Here is a 25,236-nt window from a genome sequence, read left to right as displayed (position 1 = left end):
ACTTGGTAAAAAGCGTGTTTTGATTAAAATGACCCTTTATGCATGTTTCAATGGTTTTTATGCATAGTAGCCAAACTTAGTACGTGTGTTGTACTAACCCATTTTGTCTCCTTTTTCCCCAAACATTTAGGTTCGGGCCGTTGAGGATTCAAGCTTACTTCTCAAGACACTTGGAGTTGCTTCTCCAAGTTGGTGAGTCCTCAAGTCCGAGGACAAGACCCTATAATCTAGCTTCTATGTTTAGTTCTTTGCTTATGTTGAAAGACAATGTTGTACTTTCCTATTTCTAGAATTCTTATTGATGTAAGGGCTAAGTCTCATTTTCGATGCCTCTATGTCTAGATGGTACATTGTGACGAAGTTAGATTCTATTTTCGTATATGAAGTGAAGTTGTACTTCCAAAGTAAAAGTTTTAAATTTTTCATATTTTTATTTTATAATGCATGCTATGATGAATGCTAAGGGCTTGTATAAGACCTCTTCGACGTCGAATACGCCGGTAACGACTATGAGGTGCTCTCCGGTCGTTACAAACTTGGTATCAGAGCATAAGGTTGAGAATAATGTAGGATCCATGTCACAAGATACCACGTCGAGTAGAGTCTTGTTCATGGGTGTGAAGCGTGCCACACTTATTAATGGGAGGCTACGAAATGCGTAGGAACTTTTGCTCTTTTGTTACTCCATAGTCGTGCCTAACAGCCTTAACTCTATCTAGTCCTTCTCTTCTAATCCTTTTCTTGTGCTTATAGGCAATGAATACAAGAAGGAACAATGCAAGGAGGGCTGGTGAGGAGAATGTGAATGAGGCGGTTCCCCCTCAAGCTCCTCAAAACCCTCAAGTTCCTATTGAAGAAGGGGCTATGTCTAATGTTGAGATAAGGTCGGCTATTCTTAACTTGACTCAAGTGTTGGCCACTCAAGTTGCTAGGGATGCTAGGGTGCAAGTGAACCCCAATGCTAGCACTACCGCTTCTAGGATAAGGGATTTCACAAGGATGAGTCCCCCTACTTTCTTTGGCTCCAAGGTGGAAGAAGATCCACAAGGATTCATTGATGAAGTGTTTAAGGTTCTAGAGGCTATGGGTGTGTCTTCTCAAGAAAAGGCGGAGTTAGCCGTCTATCAACTCAAAGATGTGGCACAAGTGTGGTATGAACAATGGAAGGAGGGGAGACCTATTAGAAAGAGTCCGATAAGTTGGGCTACATTCAAGATGGCTTTTCTTGATAGGTTTTTCCCCTTGGAACTAAGGGAGAGGAAAATGCAAGAATTCATCAACCTTCGTCAAGGGGGTATGAGTGTGAAGGAGTATGGCCTCAAGTTCACTCAATTGTCCAAGCATGCTCCTACTTTGGTGTCAAACTCTAGAGCTACAATGAACAAATTTGTTATGGGAGTATCCGATCTTGTGGTAAATGAATGTAGGCCGGCTATGCTAATCCCAAGCATGGACATTTCTCGTCTAATGGTTCATGCCGAACAAATTGACGAGCAAAAGCTTAAGAAAGTTGGTAGAGAATTGAAGAGGTCAAGGGCCGATGATGGAAATTCTTCTAAGGTTAGGTTTGAAATCCAAGATAAACCAAAGTTCAAAAAGAGGTTTTCCAACCAAGGTCCTCCTAACACTCCAAGGGTCAACAAAGGTAAAGTGTCTACCCCCAAGCCTCAAGAAACAAAAGGTGGTGGTCCTTATGTTGAGAAGCCTATTTGTACAAAGTGTGGCCGAAAACATGAAGGCAAGTGCCTAGTAGGCACGGGAAATTGCTATGGTTGTGGTAAAAGCGGCCACATGAGGAGGGAATGCCCTATGATAAAGGCTCAAGGAAGGGAAAATGCTCAAGCACAAGCGAGTGGCCCAAATCCCGATGCTCCTGAGAAGAATCGCTTTTATGCTCTCCAATATCGAGGTGATCAAGAGAGTTCTCCGGATGTTGTGACGGGTATGTTACAAGTATTTACAATTAATGTTTATGCATTGTTAGATCTCAGTGCCACTTTATCTTTTGTAACCCCTTTGGTGTCTATAAAGTTTGATATGCTTCCCGATGTCTTAAATGAACCATTTTCGATTTCCACCCCGGTGGGTGATTCCATAATTGCTAAAAGAGTGTATAGGGGTTGTCCCATATCATTGCCAAATAGAGTCACTTTGGTTGATTTGGTGGAACTTGTTATGTTGGACTTTGATGTTATATTGGGGATGGATTGGCTTCATACTTATTTTGCGTCCACAGATTGTAGAACCCGAATTGTGAACTTTCAATTTCCTAATGAACCCATTTTAGAATGGAAGGGAGGAAATTCCGTCCCTAGGGGAAGGATCATTTCATGTCTAAAAGCTTATAAGTTGATTTTTAAGGGTTGTCTTTATCACATTGTGAGGGTCAAGGATCTTGAGTCCGAGATTCCTCCTTTTGAGTCGGTCCCCGTAGTGAAGGATTTTCCGGAAGTCTTTCTCGATGACTTACCCGGGATTCCTCCCGAACGGGAAATAGATTTCGGCATAGATTTATTGCCAGATACAGAACCCATTTCAATCCCTCCTTACCGGATGGCCCCAGCGGAATTGAAGGAATTAAAAACTCAATTCAAGGATTTGTTGGATAAGGGTTTCATCCAACCTAGTATATCTCCTTGGTGTGCACTGGTGTTATTTGTGAAGAAGAAGGATGGATCTTTTCGTATGTGTATTGATTGCCGACAATTAAATAAGGTGACCATTAAGAACAAGTATCCACTCCCTAGGATTGATGACTTATTTGGTCAACTTCAAGGAGCGAGTTACTTTTCAAAAATTGATTTGAGGTCAGGTTATCACCAACTTAGGGTGAGAGGTGTTGATGTTCTGAAAACAGCCTTCTGAACAAGATACGGTCATTTTGAGTTCTTAGTGATGTCCTTTGGTCTGACAAATGCCCCGGCGGCTTTCATGGACCTTATGAACGGTGTGTTTAGAAATTTTCTAGACTCATGTGTTATTGTCTTTATCGATGACATCTTGATATACTCAAAAAGTGAGGATGATCACATGAATCATTTGTGGATAGTATTGCAAGTCCTCAAAGATCACCAACTCTATGCTAAGTTTAGCAAGTGCGAGTTTTGGCTAAGATCGGTTGCTTTCCTTGGTCACATTGTTTCTAGTGAAGGTATAGAAGTTGATCTAAAGAAAACCGATGCAGTCAAAAGTTGGCCTAGACCTTTGCGTCCTTCCGACATCCGAAGCTTTTTGGGTTTGGCCAGTTACTACCGGAGGTTTGTTGAGGGATTTTCATCTATTGCATCTCCATTAACGGCCTTAACTCAAAAGAAGTCCAAGTTCAAATGGTCGGAATCTTGTGAAATGAGCTTCCAACTGTTAAAAGATAAGCTCACCTCCACTCCAGTTCTGACCTTATCGGAGGGCACCGAAGGGTTTGTAGTATATTGTGACGCTTCCCGAGTGGTTTTGGGTTGTGTCCTCATGCAGCATGGTAAGGTTATAGCTTATACCTCGAGACAACTCAAGGTGCATGAGAAGAATTATCCAACTCATGACCTTGAGCTAGCAGTCGTAATCTTTGCCTTAAAGATTTGGAGACACTATCTCTATGGGATACATGTGGATGTGTTTACCGACCACAAGAGCCTTCAATATGTTTTTACCCAAAAAGAATTGAATCTCCGACAAATGAGGTGGTTGGAACTCTTGAAAGATTACGATATGAGTGTCCTTTACCACCTCGGGAAAGCAAATATAGTTGTGGATGCTTTGAGTCGTGTATCTATGGGTAGTGTGACTCATGTGGAAGAAGAGAAAAGGGAGTTAGCCCGTGATGTACATAGGCTAGCCCGGTTGGGTGTCCGACTTGAAGATTCCCCAAAAGGAGGTGTCATGGTCCGTCATAATTCCGAGTCATCGATTGTTGTTGACGTGAAGTCTAAGCAACATCTTGACCCTATTTTGATGGAACTAAAAGAGTCGGTTCTCAACAAAGCAATAGAAACTTTCTCTCAAGTAGAAGATGGGGTGCTTATGCACCAAAGGAGGTTATGTGTGCCGGATGTGGATGGCCTAAGAGAGACAATCTTAGAGGAAGCCCATGGGTCCCGATACTCCATCCATCCAGGAGCCACCAAGATGTATCGCGACTATTGTGAGATTTATTAGTGGAACGGGATGAAAAGAGACATAGCAAAATTTGTGGCTAGATGCTCAAATTGCCAACAAGTCAAAGTCGAGCACCAAGGACCGGGAGGTCTAACTCAAGATATCGATATCCCCACTTGGAAGTAGGAAGAGTTCAATATGGACTTTGTGGTAGGTTTGCCTCAAACTCGTAGGCAACATGACTCCATTTGGGTCATTGTGGATAGATTTACTAAATCACCCCATTTTCTTCCCGTCAAGGTTTCTTATTCGGCAGAAGACTATGCTAAGTTGTACATTAAAGAGATTGTGAAGTTTCATAGGCCTCATTGTCGATTATTTCGGACAGAGGTGCCCAATTTACTTCCCATTTTTGGAGGTCTTTCCAAAGTGGGCTTGGTACTCAAGTTAAGCTTAGTACCGCATTTCACCCTCAAACAGATGGTCAAGCGGAACGCACCATCCAAACCCTAGAGGACATGTTGAGAGCATGGGTCATTGACTTCAAAGGTAATTGGGATGACCACCTACCTTTGATAGAATTTTCCTACAACAATAGCTTCCACTCAAGTATTGCTATGGCACCCTTTGAACCACTTTATGGTAGAAGGTGTCGATCTCCGGTTGGGTGGTTTGAAGTGGGTAAATTTGCTTTTCTTGGTCCCGAGGTGGTCTATGAGGCCACGGAGAAAGTTCAACTTATAAGAGATAGGTTGAAAATGGCTCATAGTCGGCAAAAGTCTTATGCCGAAAATAGAAAAAAAGATCTTGAATTTGAAGTAGGTGATTAGGTCTACTTGAAGATCTCACCCATGAAAGGGGTGATGAGGTTTGGTAAGATGGGGAAACTTAGCCCCCGGTATGTTGGGCCTTATAAGATCTTGAAACGTGTCGGAAAGGTCGCTTATGAGTTGAAATTACCCAATGAATTGGCCTCGGTTCACCCGGTGTTCTATATTTCTATGTTAAAGAAATGTATAGGTGAACCGGTGTCCATCCTCCCTCTAGAAGGTTTAAGTGTGGATGCGAACCTTTCTTATGAAGAAGTTCCGGTCGAAATCTTAGATCGTCAAGTTAAGAAGTTGAGGAATAAAGAAGTTGCCTCCGTAAAAGTCCTATGGAGAAACCACTTAGTTGAGGGTGCAACATGGGAGGCCGAGGCCAACATGAAGTCCCGCTACCCTCATATTTTTCCTCCTACTCCTAGCCATAGTTGAGGTTAGTAGTCTCTCTTAATTTGGTATAAATTGAAAAATCATGTGTGTTGATGATTATAACATGATTTCCTTGTATGTGTATATTTTTGTGAAAATTCATGCTTAAGTTATATGTTGAATTTTCATAAATTTTGTTTCTCATGATTGAAATCGCACCCATAGATGTTGTGTAATGTTGTCTTCATGAGAATTGTAATGAGCTTGCTTGATGGTGTCTTGTTAACAAAATGTCTTGTTGATTGCTGAAAATATATGTTGATGCTCATTGAATATGAAGAAGGTAGTTCCTCCTATACTTATGTGAAGTAAAGAGTTTTGAGCATAGTGATGTTGTGGATTAAATTCCTTTATGATATGATGATATGATGATGTTGATGTGACTGGCTGTTGTGCTTCTAGTTCGAGTCATTGTCTCCCTAGAAAGAAGTCCTAGCGACATTCGAGGACGAATGTTCTAAGAGGGGGATATTGTAACACCCCAGAAATTTCGTAGGTTGAACTAGGCCCTAAACGTAGTGTCAATGAGGTATAAAATGAATTCCCCTAAGTTAGTAGACCATCAAGGTGTGCTATGGTGGTCTATGAGTTAAGGCCTAAGGGAGGAGTGCCAAACAAAAGGGGCAAGCCAAGGCCTAAGGCCAAGGCTGCCCCAAATTTAGAGCGACTGCCTCAAACTCCACGGCCATCACCACGGCTCGTGGTCATGACCACGGATCGTGGGAGGCTTCGTGGAGTTTCCTTGGTCAAGGGAGAGGGACCTCCAAGTGTCCCAGACACTGCCCCACCCATCACGAGAGGGACCATGAGTCGTGGTCCACTTCACGGCTTGTGAGGGTGGGAGTGGAGTTCTCTTAGCTTTTAGGGAGTTGGGGGTTGTTAGGGTAGCTACTTCCCAAGGCACCACGGGCACCACTACGGGCCGTGGTGCACTTGACGAGGGAGAGGGGTGGCTCGTGAATATCAATTGGCACCAAGGGTTGAAGGCCTTGCCTCCACAAGGCCAAGTCATGACCAAGACCATCACCACGGACCATGGTCATGACCACGGATCGTGGGAGGCTCCGTGGTCTTGCCATGGCCAAGTGTTGGCTTGTGCATGAAAGGGGAGCCACTGCCTCCAACACCATGGGCAGTACCACGGCCCGTGGTGCATTTTCACGGTCCGTGAATGTTGGCCGTGGTCCCTGACGGGGACCATTTAAATGAGGAGTTTTGGCACTTTTCCTTTTAAGTCCTATTTAAGTAGGGGTGTTTTGGATGTTTTTAGAGGTTAATTATATATTAGTTTTTAAGTCTAAATTCACAAGTTTTGGTCATTATACACAACACCCAATTGAAATCAAAACTCTCCCACTTCTCTCTAAACTCTCTCTCTAGAAACCTTAGAAGAAGAAGAATACATTGGAGCTAGGGTTTCAAGGTTCTTTCCCAAATTGCTTGGAGTTTCTCCATTGATTCTCAAGGAATCAACTAAGGTATGGTTGATTATCACTATTGGAATTCCTTTCCCCAAGAGATCCCTTCAAGATAAATTTCAAAATCTCCAATTTCTAGGTTTTCAATCCAAAAATGTGGGTCTTCTTTCAAAAGTGAAATTTATGTTGTATTTGTGGTTTCTTGAAGAATTCCCTATGAGACCCATGTTTCTCCTCCTTTTCCTAATTCTAACCCTAGTTTGTGTTGGATATTGAGTGAAGGCTATGAATTAAATGTGATGTTATGTAATTCATGTTTGTATGATTATTCTACCCTAGGTTATGTATAAATTCTATGAAATTAGGGTTGAGTCTTTGAATGAAGCCTTGAAGGCTATGAAGGGAATATGTCAATTGCTTATATTGATGTTGATTATGTATTACTTCATGAATCACCTTGTATTATGTATTGGTCATGAACTGATTGGTGATTGAAGTATGAATTTCCTAGGAAGGGCAAGAAGGTATAAAGGTTGGTTCTTCTTTGAACTCAAGTATGAAAGGTGAACTATTTAGATTGTAATGATGATATACCTAATGTGTTGTTATGGTGTTAATGACCTAGTTTCCTCATCCTTAACCCTCTACACTTGAATTAACTATGAAGTATGTATGTATATTATGGTATGATTGCTATATGATTGAAAGATAGTTCTCATGATTGTAGTGTAATGTAAAGTGAAAGGTTTACTCACTTGCTAAGTGTCTCTAAAGTGAAAGGATTGTTACTCAGTTATGAACATATATGAGCTATTATGGTAAGATGTTTTCATAAAAGTCTAGTAAAGACTAATGTGAACTTATGTGATGACTAAAGATGATTACAAAAGGGAATTAGATGCTTAGCACCGAAAGAGCATGTAAATAAGATGGGGGTCTCACGTTTAGTATATTTGGCTCCCCACATGGGTTTCCTCACGTTTAGCAAGTCTGGATTACCCAAGGTATGTGTTGTCTCATGAGATGGAAATCCCCACGTTTAGTAAGTTAGGATTTCTAGGAGCAATCTCCTTGACCCTTAACTATGTGCCCACATAGGACTTTAGCTTAGTGGATCCACCTAGATAGCTATGTACGAATGGTTACACCTTAGGCAACTGTTAACCCTCTCTTTTCGGTGTGGGAGTAGAATGTCGAATTCCATGTAGCTCTCATGGTCTATGTCGGTTATGGAGATATCTCCCTAATGTAAAACTAAATGAAGGTATGAAAGGTGTGAACTCTTACTAGGGCTTTCTTAAGGGTTTCTTCATTGTGTAAGGGAGGGTATGGGACTTCTCTTGCACATTGCACTTGTGGGATCCTAAGAGATGGTTGTCGTAGAGTTCACTTATGATTATGATGATTATGACTTATGTATGTTGAAGCTATGTTATGTATGATCATTATGAATATGGTAAGTTATGATGAAGTATGATCCTGTGTATGTATGCATGAAGTAGGTTGCTTAATGTGATACTTGGCTTTGAATAGGGTTATGGGATTCTATTCCTTGCATTGCACTAGTATTACTTGGGTTGTCTACGTGTTAGAATGATATTATGTTGGTTTGTACTATGATGCTTACTTTGTGGCCATATTGGATTTACTTGGTAAAAAGCGTGTTTTGATTAAAATGACCATTTATGCATGTTTCAATGGTTTTTATGCATAGTAGCCAAACTTAGTGCAAGTGTTGTACTAACCCATTTTTTCTCCTTTTTCCCCAAACTTTTAGGTTCGGGCCGTTGAGGATTCAAGCTTACTTCTCAAGACACTTGGAGTTGCTTCCCCAAGTTGGTGAGTCCTCAAGTCCGAGGACAAGACCCTATGATCTAGCTTCTATGTTTAGTTCTTTGCTTATGTTGAAAGACAATGTTGTACTTTCCTATTTCTAGAGTTCTTATTGATGTAAGGGCTAAGTCCTATTTTCGATGCCTCTATGTCTAGATGGTACATTGTGACGAAGTTAGATTTTATTTTCGTATATGAAGTGAAGTTGAACTTTCAAAGTAAAAGTTTTAAATTTTCCGTGTTTTTATTCTATGATGCATGCTATGATGAATGCTAAGGGATTGTATAAGACCTCTTCGACGTCGAATACGTCGGTAACGACTAGGGGGTGCTCTCGGGTCGTTACATCTACTATTTCTAACTCTACAAGATCTATTGAGGTGACTTTCTAAGAGACTGTGACAGGGCAATTTACGTATACCCGTCTAGCTATAACTGGGTCACCGACTGGAATTGAGACTGAGAAAGGTTCTGGGAGAGTTTCTGGACTAACACTGAATTGGACAGTTATGTAAGGAGTTACAAAAGATAAAGTAGCCCCTGAATCTTTCCACTGAGTGTACCATATGTGAGCCACATCCTTAAGCTGGTAGGATGCCAACTCAACTCTACCATTACTAGTCACTTGCATCACTCCAAAGATTTTCTTAACCTTATCAATGAAATTTTGTGGGTCTTCACCAACTTGTGACCCTAAAACTCAGGTGGATTCATCCTTAAAAAAATCTCGAACTCTAACTGCCACTGATCCACCATTTCTATTAGTAGGAACTGGAACCTGCTGATTGTTCTTGATGGTCATACTCTGAGCCAATAGTTGGATTGTATTCTAAAACTTTTCATTCTTAACCTCATGGTCTGGAACTAGAGGAATTGCATTAGCATTCCTGGCATTCGCATTCTTGGTGTTAGCTCTACGGGGAGGAATGATCTTAAGCGCATAACGATGGATTAGAAAGGAGATCATACCAACGCCCGATAACAATAACAAAGAGAATGAAGTTTTCCTAAAACACCTTGTAGCCTCCCTCTCATTAGATGTGTTGCACTTCACACCCATGAAAAGGATTCTACTTAGTGTGGCTTTTAAGACATCCTAGGACATTTAAACCTAATGCTCTGATACCAAGTTTGTCACACCCCGAGACTACCCCTGAGACTACCCCTGAGACATGGACACGGGACCTAGGACCACAAGTGATCCCAAGCTAACCCTGTTGGCATGATCATAAGCATACTAAAGATAATAAACTGATGCGGAAGCTAAATCATACATAAAATGAAAAGGATGGAGAATACCCATATACTATAACTAAGATAAATGAAAACTGATAAGTTTAATACAAAAAAGATATTAACTCAATACTAAGCTGAATCTAACTATGTCTGAAAATAGCCTCTAATTGACTAGAAATGCTGGGACAAGCCCCAGCTAAGTCTAGCAAAACTGAAACTAAAGAACTAAAAAAAATATAGAAAAGAAACTCATGACTATTGTCCTCGGAGAATGAGGACTCACCACTGATTCTGCAGAACTGGAGATCGGGAACCGATCTAAGCGTGATCTGGATGCTGAGAACCTGAACCTACATCACGAGAAGATGTAGCGCACATATATGTCAGTACTTGAAAGCTACTAAGCATGCAGGATAGAGTAAAGTTGAAATAACATATAACTGAACAAAGAAATAAAGCAATGAAATAATATGAATATGATATAGATACTAAATACTGAGCTAACTGAATGCAATGACGAATTTATAACATGCTGAGACTGAATACTGAATATATTGATACATGGTCAATGCAATAGAATCTGACTGAACTGTGGGAGCTACTAATAAACGATATAAAACCACATGAGCTAAATGTGGAGTCCGATGTATACGCCTCATCGAGAGGACCCAATACACCTGGCCAAAGGTGTAGAGGCAAGCTGGCGTGATCACTAAAATGATGCCCACATAGGGGACTTACACCTACGTGGCTCGTAGTTCTGGGACTATATGGGTACGCTGAACCCTAGTCCAACTCGATATTATGCTACTCCCAATAGATTAAGTGATTAACACAATATGATTGAATTTCTATAATACTGGATAGCTCAAAACTGAACATGCAAAACTGAGAATACAACAATTAATCTGATAATGATGCATTCATAAACTGAGGCATGTATAACTGAATACTGAAATATCTGACCTAGCATGTGTAATTCAAGAACTAAAGAAATACATAGCTAGGGTTCTGAAATTCATGCAATAAACTGAGCAATAACATGATAATCTGATTTGGAACATTTAAATAATTAATTCATAATGATCTGTTAAAATTCTAGAAACCGTAGGTCTATTCATAATCATGGAATTAAGAATCTGACTGAATTCTAGAGACCTAATGGGCGAAAGGAACCCACTAGTGAAATCCCACATACCTGGTGTAGAATTCCACGGAGAAATCCTTTGATTTCTGGGCTGGAACTGAAGAAAACTTGTTGTGTTCTTGGAGTTAGAGTTGGTCGCCTCTTTCTCTTCTTACGCTTCTAATTTTCTAAGTTATGAAAAATGATTTGACTTAGGTAAGTTCTAGCTATGTTTCCAGGCTTAAACTGACTAAAATCTCATGATTTAGGGTCTAAACGACGTATCTTAGGGGTCCAACGAAATAGGAAAAGACCAAAAGACCCTTGACTTAACTATTGTCGGAGTGGCCGATGGATTGGACCTACGGGTTGTAGTTCAATCTACGGTGCATAGATCGGAGTCGTAGGTCAAGTCTGCCCGATAGGGCTTCACTAAAACCAGCATAACTTTTTTACTCGGAGGTTGGATTTTAGCAAACTCGGTGGCGTTGGAAAGAGGATTTAATTATCTATCATATCATAGGTCATAGGACACATAATTCCTTTTGTGCTAAGAGTTATGACCATCTGAAGTTGACCCGCTCAACAATTTTCATCTAACTGGCTGCTGACCCTCACCTACGATCAAACCTACGGACCGTAGATTAAACGACGGTCCGTGTTGGTCGGCCATCGTTTGCGTCAGAGGTTGGGTAAATGGGGTCTCGATCCACGGACTGTGGTCTGATCTACGGACTGTGGCTCTGTCCGTGAGTCGAAACTTAGCCGATTTTCTAAGCTGGGTTTAGGGAGGAATTGCAGTAGTGAACTACAGACCACCAGCACGGGCAGTGGTCTGACCTACGGTCCGTGGATGGCAACCGTGGGTTGCAGCTACAACTTCTCAAAATCTGCATTTTTGGTCTGTTTCGGATACGGGGTGTTACAACAGTAGTCCTTAAGCCTCAATTTCTGCATGAAGTACCACATTTATGATAGCTATATTTTTGAAAATATGGTTGACTTAAAAGTGCAGTGAAGTTTAGCTCAACACATAGCAACCATTGGCTCAAATTTGGCCAAAAGTATAGCAAATAGCTTAGTCCAAAATTCAGCAGTAGAAAAAGAAAACATACAACAACCCGAAGCTCAGAATACATTACAAAATGGAGCAGCAAAATGCCAAAATGGAGCAGTGATTCAACTTCAAAATGAGGTGTCAAACTATAGCAGTCAACCTCATCAAAGGCAATAATTAATTCTCATCAAAGACATGAGGTAACGATAAATTACATGCCAAACAGAAATTAAATAAGCAAAGTTGTTTCACTATTAGCCTCAGTAGATTGTAGCAAAAAAATGGTCAAAGTGTTGAATTGTTCATCAAGGGAAGCAACTATTATCAACAACATCAAGCCACAAATTCGCCCAAAACAAAACATCTATATTTTTCTTTTAAGTAAGGTATCTGTTGAAATACATCTATATATATTAATTTACCTGAGAATCTGCTCGTGCAGATATAAGCACGTTGAGAGAATTTGAAAAAGCAAGCCCAGATATTCTTTTATGATGTTCTTTGAGCTTTGTCTTTACCTACACAAAGGGATCATACTTGATGTCAACGAATTTAAACTAAATACTGAATTAGTAATATTTCAAAAATTATATATCTGGATGGAGGAGTCATCCATTCCTATGGCAATAACATTGTGCTCTTGAGGATAAAATTCCAAAAAGGTTGTTGCGGGTGGGGTGGGCATAAATGTTATCATAGTCTACATTTGCAACATATACAATATATAGATTAGTGGAAAGAAAAATAAAGCAAATTAATATATAACTTCATGCAACTAATTCCTGATTTATAGCTTCTTAGCTGAACTGTTAGGCTAAAGCTAGAGTGCAAGTTGCTCAAAGTTTTTCTCTTTCATCCCTATATGCAATAAAATTACCTGTGGACAACTGATGAGTTGGGGATTTTGACTCATTTAGGACTTTATCTTCATAGTTTAATTATCCTCAATACCTTATTTATGCTCAAAACTGATGTTAAAGTGTTTATTTGCAGCAATGAAGGCAAAAGAGCAAGGCAAGGACATTATAGGGCAAAAAAGAGCAAAAAATCTGAAGAAATTGAAGAAGGGCAATCCTGGTGATCGCCAAGACTACTCGGTGAACCGCTGAGTGGTCCCTCAGCTCACCTAGAGTTACAGTATGACTGCTCTTGAACAAAGGCAACTCGATGGTGGAGCATATTCTTCGGCGGTTTACTGAATGGATCAGCGAAGGAGCATTTGCCCACCTAAAGTTATAGAGTGACTAGGAAGATACAAACAAAAACGGCGGTAAGAAGGGACAGTTGGCGCATCGCCAACCATTTCGGTGAACCCGACTTCGATCGCCTAAAATCACAACACTGAAAGGGTAAAGACTCAAGTCAAAAAGGCAATGGACATGAGCAATTGGCGTGTCATCGACCTGTTCGGCAACGCTCGACTTATTCTGCCGAATGACCCTAAAGGCAAAAAAATGGAAACGTACAAATTGAATTTTGAAAAGAAAAAAAGATATCCCCATACGTCCTCAGTCTGGGTTTTCTGATCTTGAACACCAAAAACATTGTCTGAGTAGTGTTTGAGGAGATTTTCAAGTGGGTTTTGAAATATAGTTGATTGGTAGCTTTGTAAAGACTTGGAATTCATTACCCATCTCATGGACAACATATTTGGTAAGCTTTCATTGCTTTTTATAATGTGAGGCTAAAATCTCCATTCTTGGGGGTGTGATTATGTGATTAATTGCTCTAATTACCTTATGGGTGTTTTGATTTACTAATTTCAATGTTGGTTTGAAGTGGGTTTGATTGATAGTTGTGTTTTACTTCATGAATTGTAATTGAAATTGTGATTCTAACTTAGTATTCTAGGCTTTCTTGAGAAAGAGGTTTTATAATTAAGGTTATCGATTAATGATTGTAGTGATTGGTTTATCGTTGATTCAACTCGTGAGAGTGAATCTAAATTCGATCCAACAATCTAGCTCGAGAGAGTAGATTAATTGAGGTGTTGGGCAGCTCACATTGTTTTACTTGTCGAGGTTCGAGAGAACTAGCCTAAATCACGATAGTTGATCGAGAGATGGTTATCGTACTTAAAGCCTAGTCTACCTGCTAAGATTCAATATCTTTTAGTAAATAGAAATCACCCATATAACGAAATTAGCATTTAATCAATCACATTCTCGAGAATATCCCTCACCCTGAGTATTACTCTGTTTTCATAGTTGTTAATCGATAATCTAACCCCTCCCCACCCCCCACTCCCACCCCCCCACACCATTTGACATTTATTGACCACCCCTTAAATTTACTTTAATTGGTTTTGATAATGTTTACTTCTACAAACAACTAGAACACGTTTGTTACTTCGTAATTGAATTTTATTCCATATCACTCCTTGTGGGATCGACTCCAATTCCTCGTTGGGTTTATACTAGATAAAGACCACCTACACTTAGAATTGGATGAAATGTAGTTATGACTTACTATTCTTAGACCTTGCTTGTTGATTGTTCTAGCATGATGATTTGATAAGTGTTGGGTTGGTATTTAGTATGATTCCTTGTTGTTATCGTTATTGAATTGATTTAGCCTTATATTGATAGTTTTGGATAAGGTTTGGGTTGATTATGATTAGTGTGGTGTTATGTTTGTTCCTATGAGTTGTGAATACGCTAGAATGATATTAGTTTTGAGGTTGTTGAGTCTTAGCCTATGGTTGACTAGTATTTACCTTAGGTGTTGATTTTTGTGGCCAGTAGGGCTTGATTTGAAGATTTTAGGGTGTGCTAAGTTCCGAAAAGGATTTTCGATGTAAGATTTTGGGAAGGACTAGCTATTTAGATGTAAAATTCCGAGAGGTGCTAGGTTACATAGTGTTATTCCGATGTCATATTCTGAGAAGGCATTCGTGTTTATTAGTGAGTTCCGTCTTTGTAGTGTAGCAATTGTGTGTACCCATTCGATCGGATGTTTGATTGTATGATTATTGTTGCTATGACATTGTTTGTTTTCAGAGCTTATGGGGTCCAACTAGCTATTAGATAACTTTATTGCTTTCGTAGTTTACTTTAGTATCTTTACTATGATTCCTGTCTAACTATGCTCTACTTTAGTATCTTTACTATATATATATATATATATATATATATATATATATATATCTTATTTTTGTTGTTTCTGATGAAATTTAATATGTGTCATCATGACCTAAGTTTTTGGATCACAACACATTCTTTTCATCTATAGTGTAAAATAGTTTTTGAAAATGATCAAAGTTGTAATTGATCTTAAAATATAAAATACCAAATATTAGAAGTTCTTGTGTCTTACAAATAAGTAAAAATATAATAGATATAATTTTAATTAATTGAGAACAATAATTAAATCATGATTATTCGAGAAAATAATAAATAACAATTTTGTTTAATTGACTTCGAAGTAATTAGAGTTATAGCAACTTTCACATATAGTAAACACAAAAATCATATTTGTATGTTATAGCTATAGTTTGCATAATTGCGCTCCATAGCAAACATAAATATGTATATTTCGCTATACATATACAAAAGAAAGCAGTTGTATGTAATATGCTTCTGTTTCGGTATACATATACAAAAGATCAATTGTATAATATGTGTTTGTATAAAGCGAGAAAGAGAGAAAGGTAAAAGAGAACTAGACAGGGGAATATTTGTATTGTATAATTATAAGTGTATAGGACGAAGATATATGTATTTGCATGTGTATATATAATTTTCTCTCACTTTATACAAACAGAAATATAATTTATACATTTTTGTTTGTATAAGCGAGAGAGGTGAGGGAGAGACTGGCGAGCGAGATCTGAGAGAGTGGCGAGCGAGATCTGGGAAAGGGGAACAAAAAAAAAAAAAAATATATATATATATACAATTTTCTCTCGCTTTATAGAAACACAAATGCATTTTATACAGTTGCGTTTGTATAAAAAGCGAGAGAGGCGATGGAGAGAACGAGAGTAGCGAGCGAGATTCACCAGGAGAGAGGCGAAATAGCAACAGTTTGTTATGGGTACAATTAAATCAAACTATGTTTATAACATTTAATTTGAATTAATTTGCTATTATATACAATTTTTCCTATAGTAATTGACTGTTTACTTATTTGTAATAAGATGTAAGAACTAATTCAACTAATAAATATATTATATTTATTCTTTAATATTTGATTTAAAGTCTTAAATATCAAAAAAATTATTTTAAAATTTTATACTAAGACAATAACATAATTTAACACAATATTTATTTTAATTATTTAGATAACTATAATATTTATTTTAATGTCAGTTATAATTATTTAATAATTAATATTCTTATATGGAGTATATAATTTTATTAATTGTTGTAACACCTACTAAACATGTTTGATAATCTAGTTAAAGGAAATAAGGTAAAAAAGATTGAACAGAAGGACAATGCATTTATAAAAACTTGTGATGTATATTGTAAAAGTAAAAAAAAAAACAGCTGCGGGCTACATGATTTTGCAGCCACTTCAACCTCTCTCCATTTCGGTTTTCCCCTTTAACCATACTATATTTCTGTACCTATTTCCAATATAGTCAAAAAAGTTGAAACACAGTCAGAAGTCAGATTAGTTTAATTGGTTATCTATCTGAACTTCCACTTTGTTGGTGTGGATTCGATTTTCCACTTTGTAATTTCATTCTCTACCCTCAATTTTTTTTCGAAAAACACACTCGGAAATATCCTACTTTTCCCACAAATTAAATAACAATACCCTTTAAATGTAACTCTATTCTTCCCCTCCATTCACTTTTTTTTTTTTTTTCGGATTTTATATTTTGAAATTCTTTCCGGTGAAAGTTTGGCCAAATTGCCAATGAGAAGGAACAATATTCCATGAAGTAGAAGAGCGATGGTCACTAGCTTTAACCCTGAAAGAGAGTGATTGACCAGTTAAAACCGCATTTGATTGCCAATTTTGACCCCAATTACGGCTCAATGGAATCCAATTAGTCTTTGTTCCTTTTACCCAAACTTTAATAATATCTCCTGCACCTGCTACATTCGTGATCAAGACTAAGTTAAAGTAACGGAAACCATTGATTGTGAACCTGATTCCTCCTTGCTTGCGGCATGGTATCCTGAACATTTCACAAATATACATTACTATTATTATGGAATGTCACATAAACATTATTTCCGATAGTACAGAGGTATATTTAATTGATTATTACCTGCGATAGGTAACAGGAACAATGCCAGCACGGTACTGAGCAAGCTTGAGAAACATAGGCATAGCGAGATCAAAGTGAGAGCGAGGAGGATTGCACCAGCCACCATTATCATTTGGCAATGCGTAGTTTGGTGGGCAGAAATTGGTAGCTGTGATTAAAATTGAAGGGCTTCCAGGGAGACACCATTTCCAATTAGGAGTATTTGTACATTTAAGTTCAAAGCAAGCTCCACAACTTAATCCATTGTTAAACAAAGCAGTACTTAGTGCTGCTGTGTTAACTCCGTATCCTTGGCTGTATAAATTTCCATAACCACAGGCACCACCCATTGTTCCAGAAGCATCACTTCCACCGTAAAATGTAGCATGTGCAGTTTGCCATGAACCACCAGAGTAAACACCAGGGATTCTTCCTTCAACAATGTTGAAACATGAGTCCACAAAAAGAAGAACAGCGATGATAATCATGATACCCATTCTTAATTGGGGCTTAAGGCTTATGGAGTTGAGGTGGTTGAAGAAAATGATGGAAGGGGAAGGACTACTTATAAGAGAGAAAAGAAACGAAATTATGTGTATACCTAACTTTGGTCCTCCTTAATCAAAGGACATATTGGCGGAAACAAAAACATAAAAAAAGAGAGTATTTATTTTGTTTTTGGTTTCTCATTTCGATGTCTAGAGCCCACATTGAAGATTGAAGTCTCATTGGAGGCTCGACTAAATACGGATCGCACACTGCAAGGCTCATTCAAAGATGGCGCTTCCAACATGATATTTTTTTCATAGCTCGAATCCAAAATCTCTAGTCAAAAGTGAAGTCGTCTCATCAATTTGATTTGATTTGATTGAAATGGAATAAAAAAAAAAAAAGGAAAAGATAGGTCTACATCAGAATAAAGGTCTCCCATGAAAACAGTTATAGCCGCTTTTTATCTTTAATTCCGTCAATCTGCTACACTTTTTACACATTTTCATTAATTACTTCCGAATTTTCCGCTCCCACTTTTCTCCTCTGTTTTATGGACTATCAATTCACGCATCCATCCTTTTAACATTCTTGTACAACCGTTGAATTCAGGAAAATTGCCACAATATGCCCTATTCAACCAAATTTGAAATATAAGTTTCATCTTTTATAAATAACAAACTTCACTCATCATTTTATCAATATAACGACAAATTTAATAAACTTATTTAACGCACTTTCAATTTTTTCATATATGTCTACATTCAATCATACAAAACTGAAACACATGTTTAAATTGGCTAAAGTTTCAATCATACGTATTTGAATGCAGAAAAAAAAAATATAAAATGAGTATTAGGATGATAAAAAATAGGACAATTCGTTAAATTCTTACGATTAGGTGGTACAGAGAGATCAAATTATGAGCCTAAAATGAAGGATACCCATATTCCCCTAAGTTGCTTGTGTTTGAAAATTGTTGTTACGTTGGATAATTAATTGAAAGTAGGTACAAAAATAATAATTAACAGTCTCATCTCATTGTATGATATAAAATTCTCTGTCTTAAAGCATCATGTTTTAGGCCAAAACTTTGAGCATAATAATAGTAGTTTTTTTTTTTTTTTTGTCTAGTAGTTGATTAGTGGTTTCACTTTTTGCCAACTTAGCTGCTGGAAGTAAAAAATTTGAAGTTTTGAAAAATAAATAATATAGTGTGTTTGACAATATGGAAGGTGGCCAAAATTTGAGGTGAATTATCCGCAATCATCGGTCCATGTATTACGCCCTACATATCTCACTTGGGTCAAACTCCCTTTTTTCTTTATTTTCTTTAAAGGGAAGCATTAGTAGTTGATGGTCTCACAAATCATGGATGTGGCTCCCTTCCAATAGTCTTTGGTTCCAATTCGTCTAATTAGTTTTAGAGCTTGTTTGACATTATTATTGAAAATTGTTTATATTTACAAGTATTTTTTAAAATATTATTTTAGAAAAATGTTTTCTTTTAAAAAAATAATTTATATTTGATTAATTTATTTGAAAAGTGTTTCTAATAAGGTTTAACTAATCTTTTTCTAAAAAGTACTTTTGTGAGTCATCAATGTACTTTTAATATTAAGATTATTTTATAGAGATAATTATATCTATTATAAAAATTTAATTAAACTAAAATGTGCATATTCAATTTTTCAATCAATATTATATTCTAATCTTGCAAAATAATACGTTGGATAACATATAAAATGTAAAAATAATAAAATATATAAATGTAAAATAAAATAAAATAAATTTGTTATATAAAAATAAAAAATAAATTTTTAAATTAAATTTAACCAAACTTATGAAACTTACTAATTAATTAATAAGAGATATATTGATAAATATGTGTATAGGAAAATGATATTTTGGTTTTGAAAAAAATAATTTTCTGCTTCTACTTTTTCTAAGAAGCAGATTTTTTAACTTTTTCAAATGGAAGAAAACTGCTGCTTCTTCGATTTAAAAGTAGTTTTACTGATTTTCCAAACGCTTTAAAATTTAAAATTTACTGATTTGACCTGCAAACAACAATACCAAACAAGCTCTTAAATCTTATTATACTTGTACATTAACAAATCTAAGGACCAAAATCTGCTTAAGAAAAATAACTCATAAATCATGGTTAAACTAAGAATGTTCTAAAAAATTTATTTTGAATCTCACATGCCATGTCATATTTATGTGAGGACTCTTATTAATGGACATATGTGAAGTTAAAAGTCTTACTAATCCAATATTTTCTCTAAACTTTTTATCCTTTCCAATTTCCACACTACTCACCTAATTCTTTCTTCGAGTCCCTAATTTCTTTAGCTCAATATCTACGGGTGACTATTCTTCCATTTCCTCAACAGTTTTTTGAGTTTTCCTTTGAATATTGATTGGTCATTTTTTTATAGTAATTTTTAGTAATCAAAATATTATGAATTTAATTTTATTATTGTTATTGTCTCAGTAGAGAAAGACCACAATTTTTAGCAGAAAATAGAATTTATGGGAAAATGATTTAGAGTTATATGGGTCGTGGAAGAAATTAGGGTGGGGAAAATTTTAATTAGAAATTACCTAAATACACAACTTATTTTATCATATTCTCTAAAAATCTCTACCATATGAAAAAATTACAAAAGTCTCTGCTCTCTCCTATTCTCGGATACATCACTTTACGCGATGTATCGGGATGTACACGATGTATCAGGACGCTGAGTGATGTACTAAAGCATTGAATGATGTATCCGAAATTGAGATGTGAAATATCATAAAGTTGAGTGATGTATGTGAAATGTTGAGCATAGAGTAACTGCTAGTCATTTATTTCAGTTAGTTACAAATGAATAGTAAAAGTCCAAAAGTTAGTTAGTTTGTTATAGGTTAACTATGGTCAGGTTAACATTAACTATACTAGTTAGTTTACAGTTGTTAGTAGATAAGTCACACTATATATGTTGGTACTGATTCATTGTATATGCTCTTGATCTAATAATACATACAGAATATAGTTTCTCTTTTCTAAGTTGTCATAGCTGCTCTTAATTCATCATGGTATCAGAGCACGAGAGAGCCCTTTGAAGATCGATTTCTCTTAGATCTTTCTGCTTTCAGTGTAACTTGTAGCTCTTTAGAGGAGGTGTTGCATTGTCCATAAAGTAATTCAGATCATTTTTTGTTTTTTACTTCAATAGCAGCTTCATTAATGGCACCTGAGATTTCTACCAATTCGGAGCAAGGAGGAGTGATTGTGATTGATGCACATCATCCACTGTATCTTCAAGCGTGTGATACTCCAGGTAGCTCCTTGGTTTCTATTCAGCTTACGGGATTTGAAAATTACTCTTTATGGAGTAGATCTATGAAAATTGGATTGCTAGGTAAAGATAAATTAGGCTTTGTTGATGGCAAATGTCTCAAAAGCATGTACCTTACATCTCTGTATGACCTCTGGAAAAAATGTAATGCTATAGTGCTCTATTGGATCATGATCTCTGTTAGTAGGGAATTACTCAGTGGTATAGTGTATGCAAGCAGTGCTCTACAAGTTTGGAATGATCTAAAGGAAAGATTTGACAAAGTTGATGGTTCTAGGATTTTTTATCTACACAAGGAAATTGCAACCCTAAGTCAAGGTGTTTCTTCAGTTTCTAGCTATTTTTCTAGACTCAAAGAGTTATGGATGGAATTTGACTCTCTCATGCCTTGTCCTGGTTGTGCATGTGAAGTGTCAAAGACATACGCTGTTCACTTTGAATATCAGAGATTGATGCAATTTCTTTTAGGATTGAATGAATCCTTTAATCAGTGTAGAAGTCAGATAATTATGATGGATCCTACACCTAGTGTGAACAAGGCATACTCCTTAGTAATGGCTGAGGAGTGTCAGAGGATCCTTGGTAAAGCCAATATAGCTGGAAGTGAAGTCTCCTCTAATTCTATGATCCCTAATTCAGGTTAGTTGTGTGAGGCCATGGCATTTTTTAGTAGTAACAAGGGGTATCCTACCAGTTCAGGCTCAGGATCTACTTCAGTCTCTAACTACAGATCTCAGAAACCTCAGAATAATAGTAACTTGTATTGTGACTATTGTAACCGAAAAGGGCATACTATAGCTATATGCTTTAGCCTTCATGGTTATCCTGCTAACTGGAGAGGTAAAAGAAGAACCAGTCCTAGCCCTACCACTGTAGCCAACCTTGCCAAGTAGCTCTTCTAGTAACAATTCCAGCAGGCCTCAGCTGAACCAAATCCCTTCACCAACAGGTTCTATTGCCTTCAATCCAAATTCTTCTCATGCTCTTATGACTAATCTGCAACCTCCTCAGTATCAGTGTCCTCAGTATCAGTATCCTCAGCAATGGCAGTACCTGTATCCACAGCCTCCTCATCAATACCTGCAGACGCCTCATCTTCCAGCTCCTGAGAATGATAAGCTTACTAGTGACTGTACTATGAGAACATCAGGTATGTTAAGTTGCTCTCACTACACTGTCGATGATAAATGGCTAGTAGATTCAGGCGCTTCCAAACATATGGTAAACAATATGCATCTACTAACCAAGTCCACCAATATTTGTGATTCTTCAGAAGGAAGAGTTCACTTGCCTAATGGTAGCCTAGCTCAGGTTGATCACATTGGTTCTTCTCAGATCCTTGGAGGGATTGAGATTACCAATGTACTGCATATTCCTGAGTTCAAATACAATCTGCTTTCAGTATCAAAGTTGACTAAGGAGTTGAATTGCTATGTTATTTTCTATCCTGATTTCTGCTTGTTTTAGGACCTCTCCAATGGGATCTCTATGTGCTTCATGTTGATTGTCATTTGAAGTCACAAGGAGCTCCACTTACCTCCACAGCTAATGCAGTTTTTGTTTCTAAACATTGTCCTCCAATTATCTCTGATAAGAGTAGCTTGTCCCTTTGGCATAGAAGACTAGGACATGTATCTTTTTCTACAATTAAGAAGTTGAATTGTTTCAAAGCCTTAGCTCCTACTGCTGATGAACTGTGTACTGTTTGTTCATTGACAAAACAATCCAGACTTCCTTTTACTTTGAGTAATACTACAACTACTACTTGTTTTCATACTCTTCATGCTAATGTTTGGGGTCCTTATAGAGTACCTACTCATGCTGGAAAAAGATATTTTCTAACCTTAGTGGATGATTTTTCAAGATATACCTGGTTGTTCTTATTGAATTCCAAGTCTAAGGTTATTGTAGCACCTAGGAATTTTTTTGCTCAGATCAAAAATGTCTTTTCTACAACTATTAAGGTATTAAGGACAAATAATGGTTGTGAGTTCTTTAACTCCCAAGTGGTTGCTTTACTTCAGTCTCTAGGTGTGCTTCATCAGAGCTCTTGCATTTACACTCCACAACAAAATGGAGTGGTCGAAAAAAAGCATCGACATATTCTAGATACAACCAGAGCCTTGAGATTTCAAGGTAGTCTGCCCTTACGGTTTTGGGGGGAATGTGGTTTGACCGGTGTGTATCTCATCAATAGGATTTCATCCTCCATACTCAAAGGGAAGACTCCTTATGCATTGTTGTTTAAGTCATCTCCACCACTTGCACATTTAAGAGTATTTGGTTGTCTGGCATTTGCTACTGAAGTTAGAAAAGTTGATAAGTTTGCTTCCAGAGCAGTCCCCACTGTCTTCATTGGTTATTCCAGTTTGTAGAAAAGGTTACAGGTTGTTCACCTTGCACACCAAGGAATTCATCGTTAGTAGGGATGTCGTGTTTAAGGAAGATACTTTCCCTTTTCAGGACATGAGTTCATCTGTTCCAACTTTATTTCCAGCTCTACAACCCACGGCTGTCAGTGAGACCTCTCATCCTCTAGTTGTTCCTTTGAATGATATTCCTCTATCTGAGACTGTTTGTCCTTCTTCTTCTGCTCCTCCTCCTCTGTCTTCTTCTTCTCTCCCTGTGAGAAGATCCTCTAGACCAACCAGACCTCCTATTTGGATGCATGATTTTCACATCAATCAACCCAAGTCTAGGTGTTTATATCCAATGTCCAATTATGTTAGTTATGATCACTTGTCGTCTAGTTATGGTACAGCTCTGGCTACCTACTCCAGTGTTTTTGAGCCGTCTTCCTTTGTTGAAGCTACTTCTCACCCTCAATGGGTTAAATCTATGAAATCAGAAATAACTGCTCTAGAAGCTAACAACACTTGGACCCTTATTGACCTGCCTCCAGGAAAACATCCCATTGGGTGTAAATGGGTGTTTAAGGTCAAATATTTGGCCTCAGGGGCTGTTGAAAGGTACAAAGAGAGGTTGGTTGCTAAAGGTTTTAGTCAAACAGAAGGTATAGATTATTCAGAAACATTCTCTCCTGTTGCCAAGATGGTGACTATTAGATCAGTGTTAGTTGTTGTTGCTGCCAAGCATTGGTCTGTGGTTCAAATGGATGTACACAATGGTTTTTTACATGGTGATCTTCCTGAAGATGTATACATGGTGGTTCCTCTTGGCTTTTGCAGACAGGAAGGGTCTGGTAAGGTCTGCAAGCTCCTTAAGTCTTTCTATGGTCTAAAACAAGCACCAAGACAGTGGAATCTGAAATTGACTGAGGCATTGATTCAACTGGATTTTGTTCAAAGTCATTATGACTATTCTCTTTTTACTAGCAGAGTAGGTAAAGAGTTGATAGTAGTGCTTATTTATGTAGATGACTTGTTGATAACAGGAAGCTGCAATGACTTAATTGCTCAAACTAGAAACGACTTAAAGCTCAAGTTCAAGATAAAAGATTTGGGGGAGCTGAAGTTCTTCCTTGGTATTGAGTTTTCCCGGTCCAAGGAAGGGTATGTAATGAACCAGCGCAAGTATGCATTGGAGTTGATTTCTGAGATGGGTTTAAGTGGAGCCAAACCAGTATACACATTTGGATCCTAGTTTGAGGTTAACATCCATTGATTATGATTCACATGTCCAAGGATCAGAAGTTACAAACTCAGATAAGCCCTTAAAAGATATTGGAAAGTATCAAAGATTAGTTGGGAGATTGCTATACTTAACCATGACCAAAATAGATATTTCATTTGCAGTTCAGACATTAAGCCAGTTCATGCTTGCTCCCAAAGAGTCTCATATGGAAGCTGCCCAAGAGTGGTGAGATACATCAAATCAGCTCCTGGTCTAGGTTTGTTTATGCCCTCTCAGAGTACAGATAAGTTGACTACCTACTGTGATTCTAACTGGGGGACTTGTTTACAAACAAGAAAGTCTGTAATTGGGTACTTCGTCAAATTTGGAGATGTTATAGTCTCTTGGAAATCAAAGAAGCAAGAAACAGTAGCTAGAAGTTCTGTTGAAGCCGAGTTCAGGAGTATGGCTTCAGCAGTTGCAGAAGTAACTTTGCTTATTGGACTATATAAAGAGCTCGGAGTAGACATCAAACAACCAGTGAATCTATTTCGTGATAGTAAAGTTGCAATACAAATTGCAACCAATCCTATTTTTCATGAAAGAACC

At 37.5% G+C, this 25,236-nt stretch overlaps 1 protein-coding gene across 1 annotated transcript; it reads right to left on the bottom strand.

Moving 5' to 3' along the window:
- Window positions 1-16,419: 16,419 nt before the first annotated feature.
- LOC125874179 (expansin-A4-like) lies at window positions 16,420-17,751 on the bottom strand. Its single transcript, XM_049555026.1, has 2 exons — window positions 17,240-17,751; window positions 16,420-17,146 (listed from the first exon to the last, which is right to left on the bottom strand). The coding sequence occupies exons 1-2, from the start codon at window positions 17,713-17,715 to the stop codon at window positions 16,837-16,839; spliced, it is 786 nt and encodes a 261-aa protein (XP_049410983.1). The 5' UTR covers window positions 17,716-17,751; the 3' UTR covers window positions 16,420-16,836.
- Between the last annotated feature and the right edge of the window lie 7,485 nt (window positions 17,752-25,236).

The sequence above is a fragment of the Solanum stenotomum genome, chromosome 8 (assembly GCF_019186545.1).
Source record: "Solanum stenotomum isolate F172 chromosome 8, ASM1918654v1, whole genome shotgun sequence".
Classification (NCBI taxonomy): Eukaryota; Viridiplantae; Streptophyta; class Magnoliopsida; order Solanales; family Solanaceae; genus Solanum; species Solanum stenotomum.
This window is presented reverse-complemented; position numbering and strand designations above follow the sequence as displayed.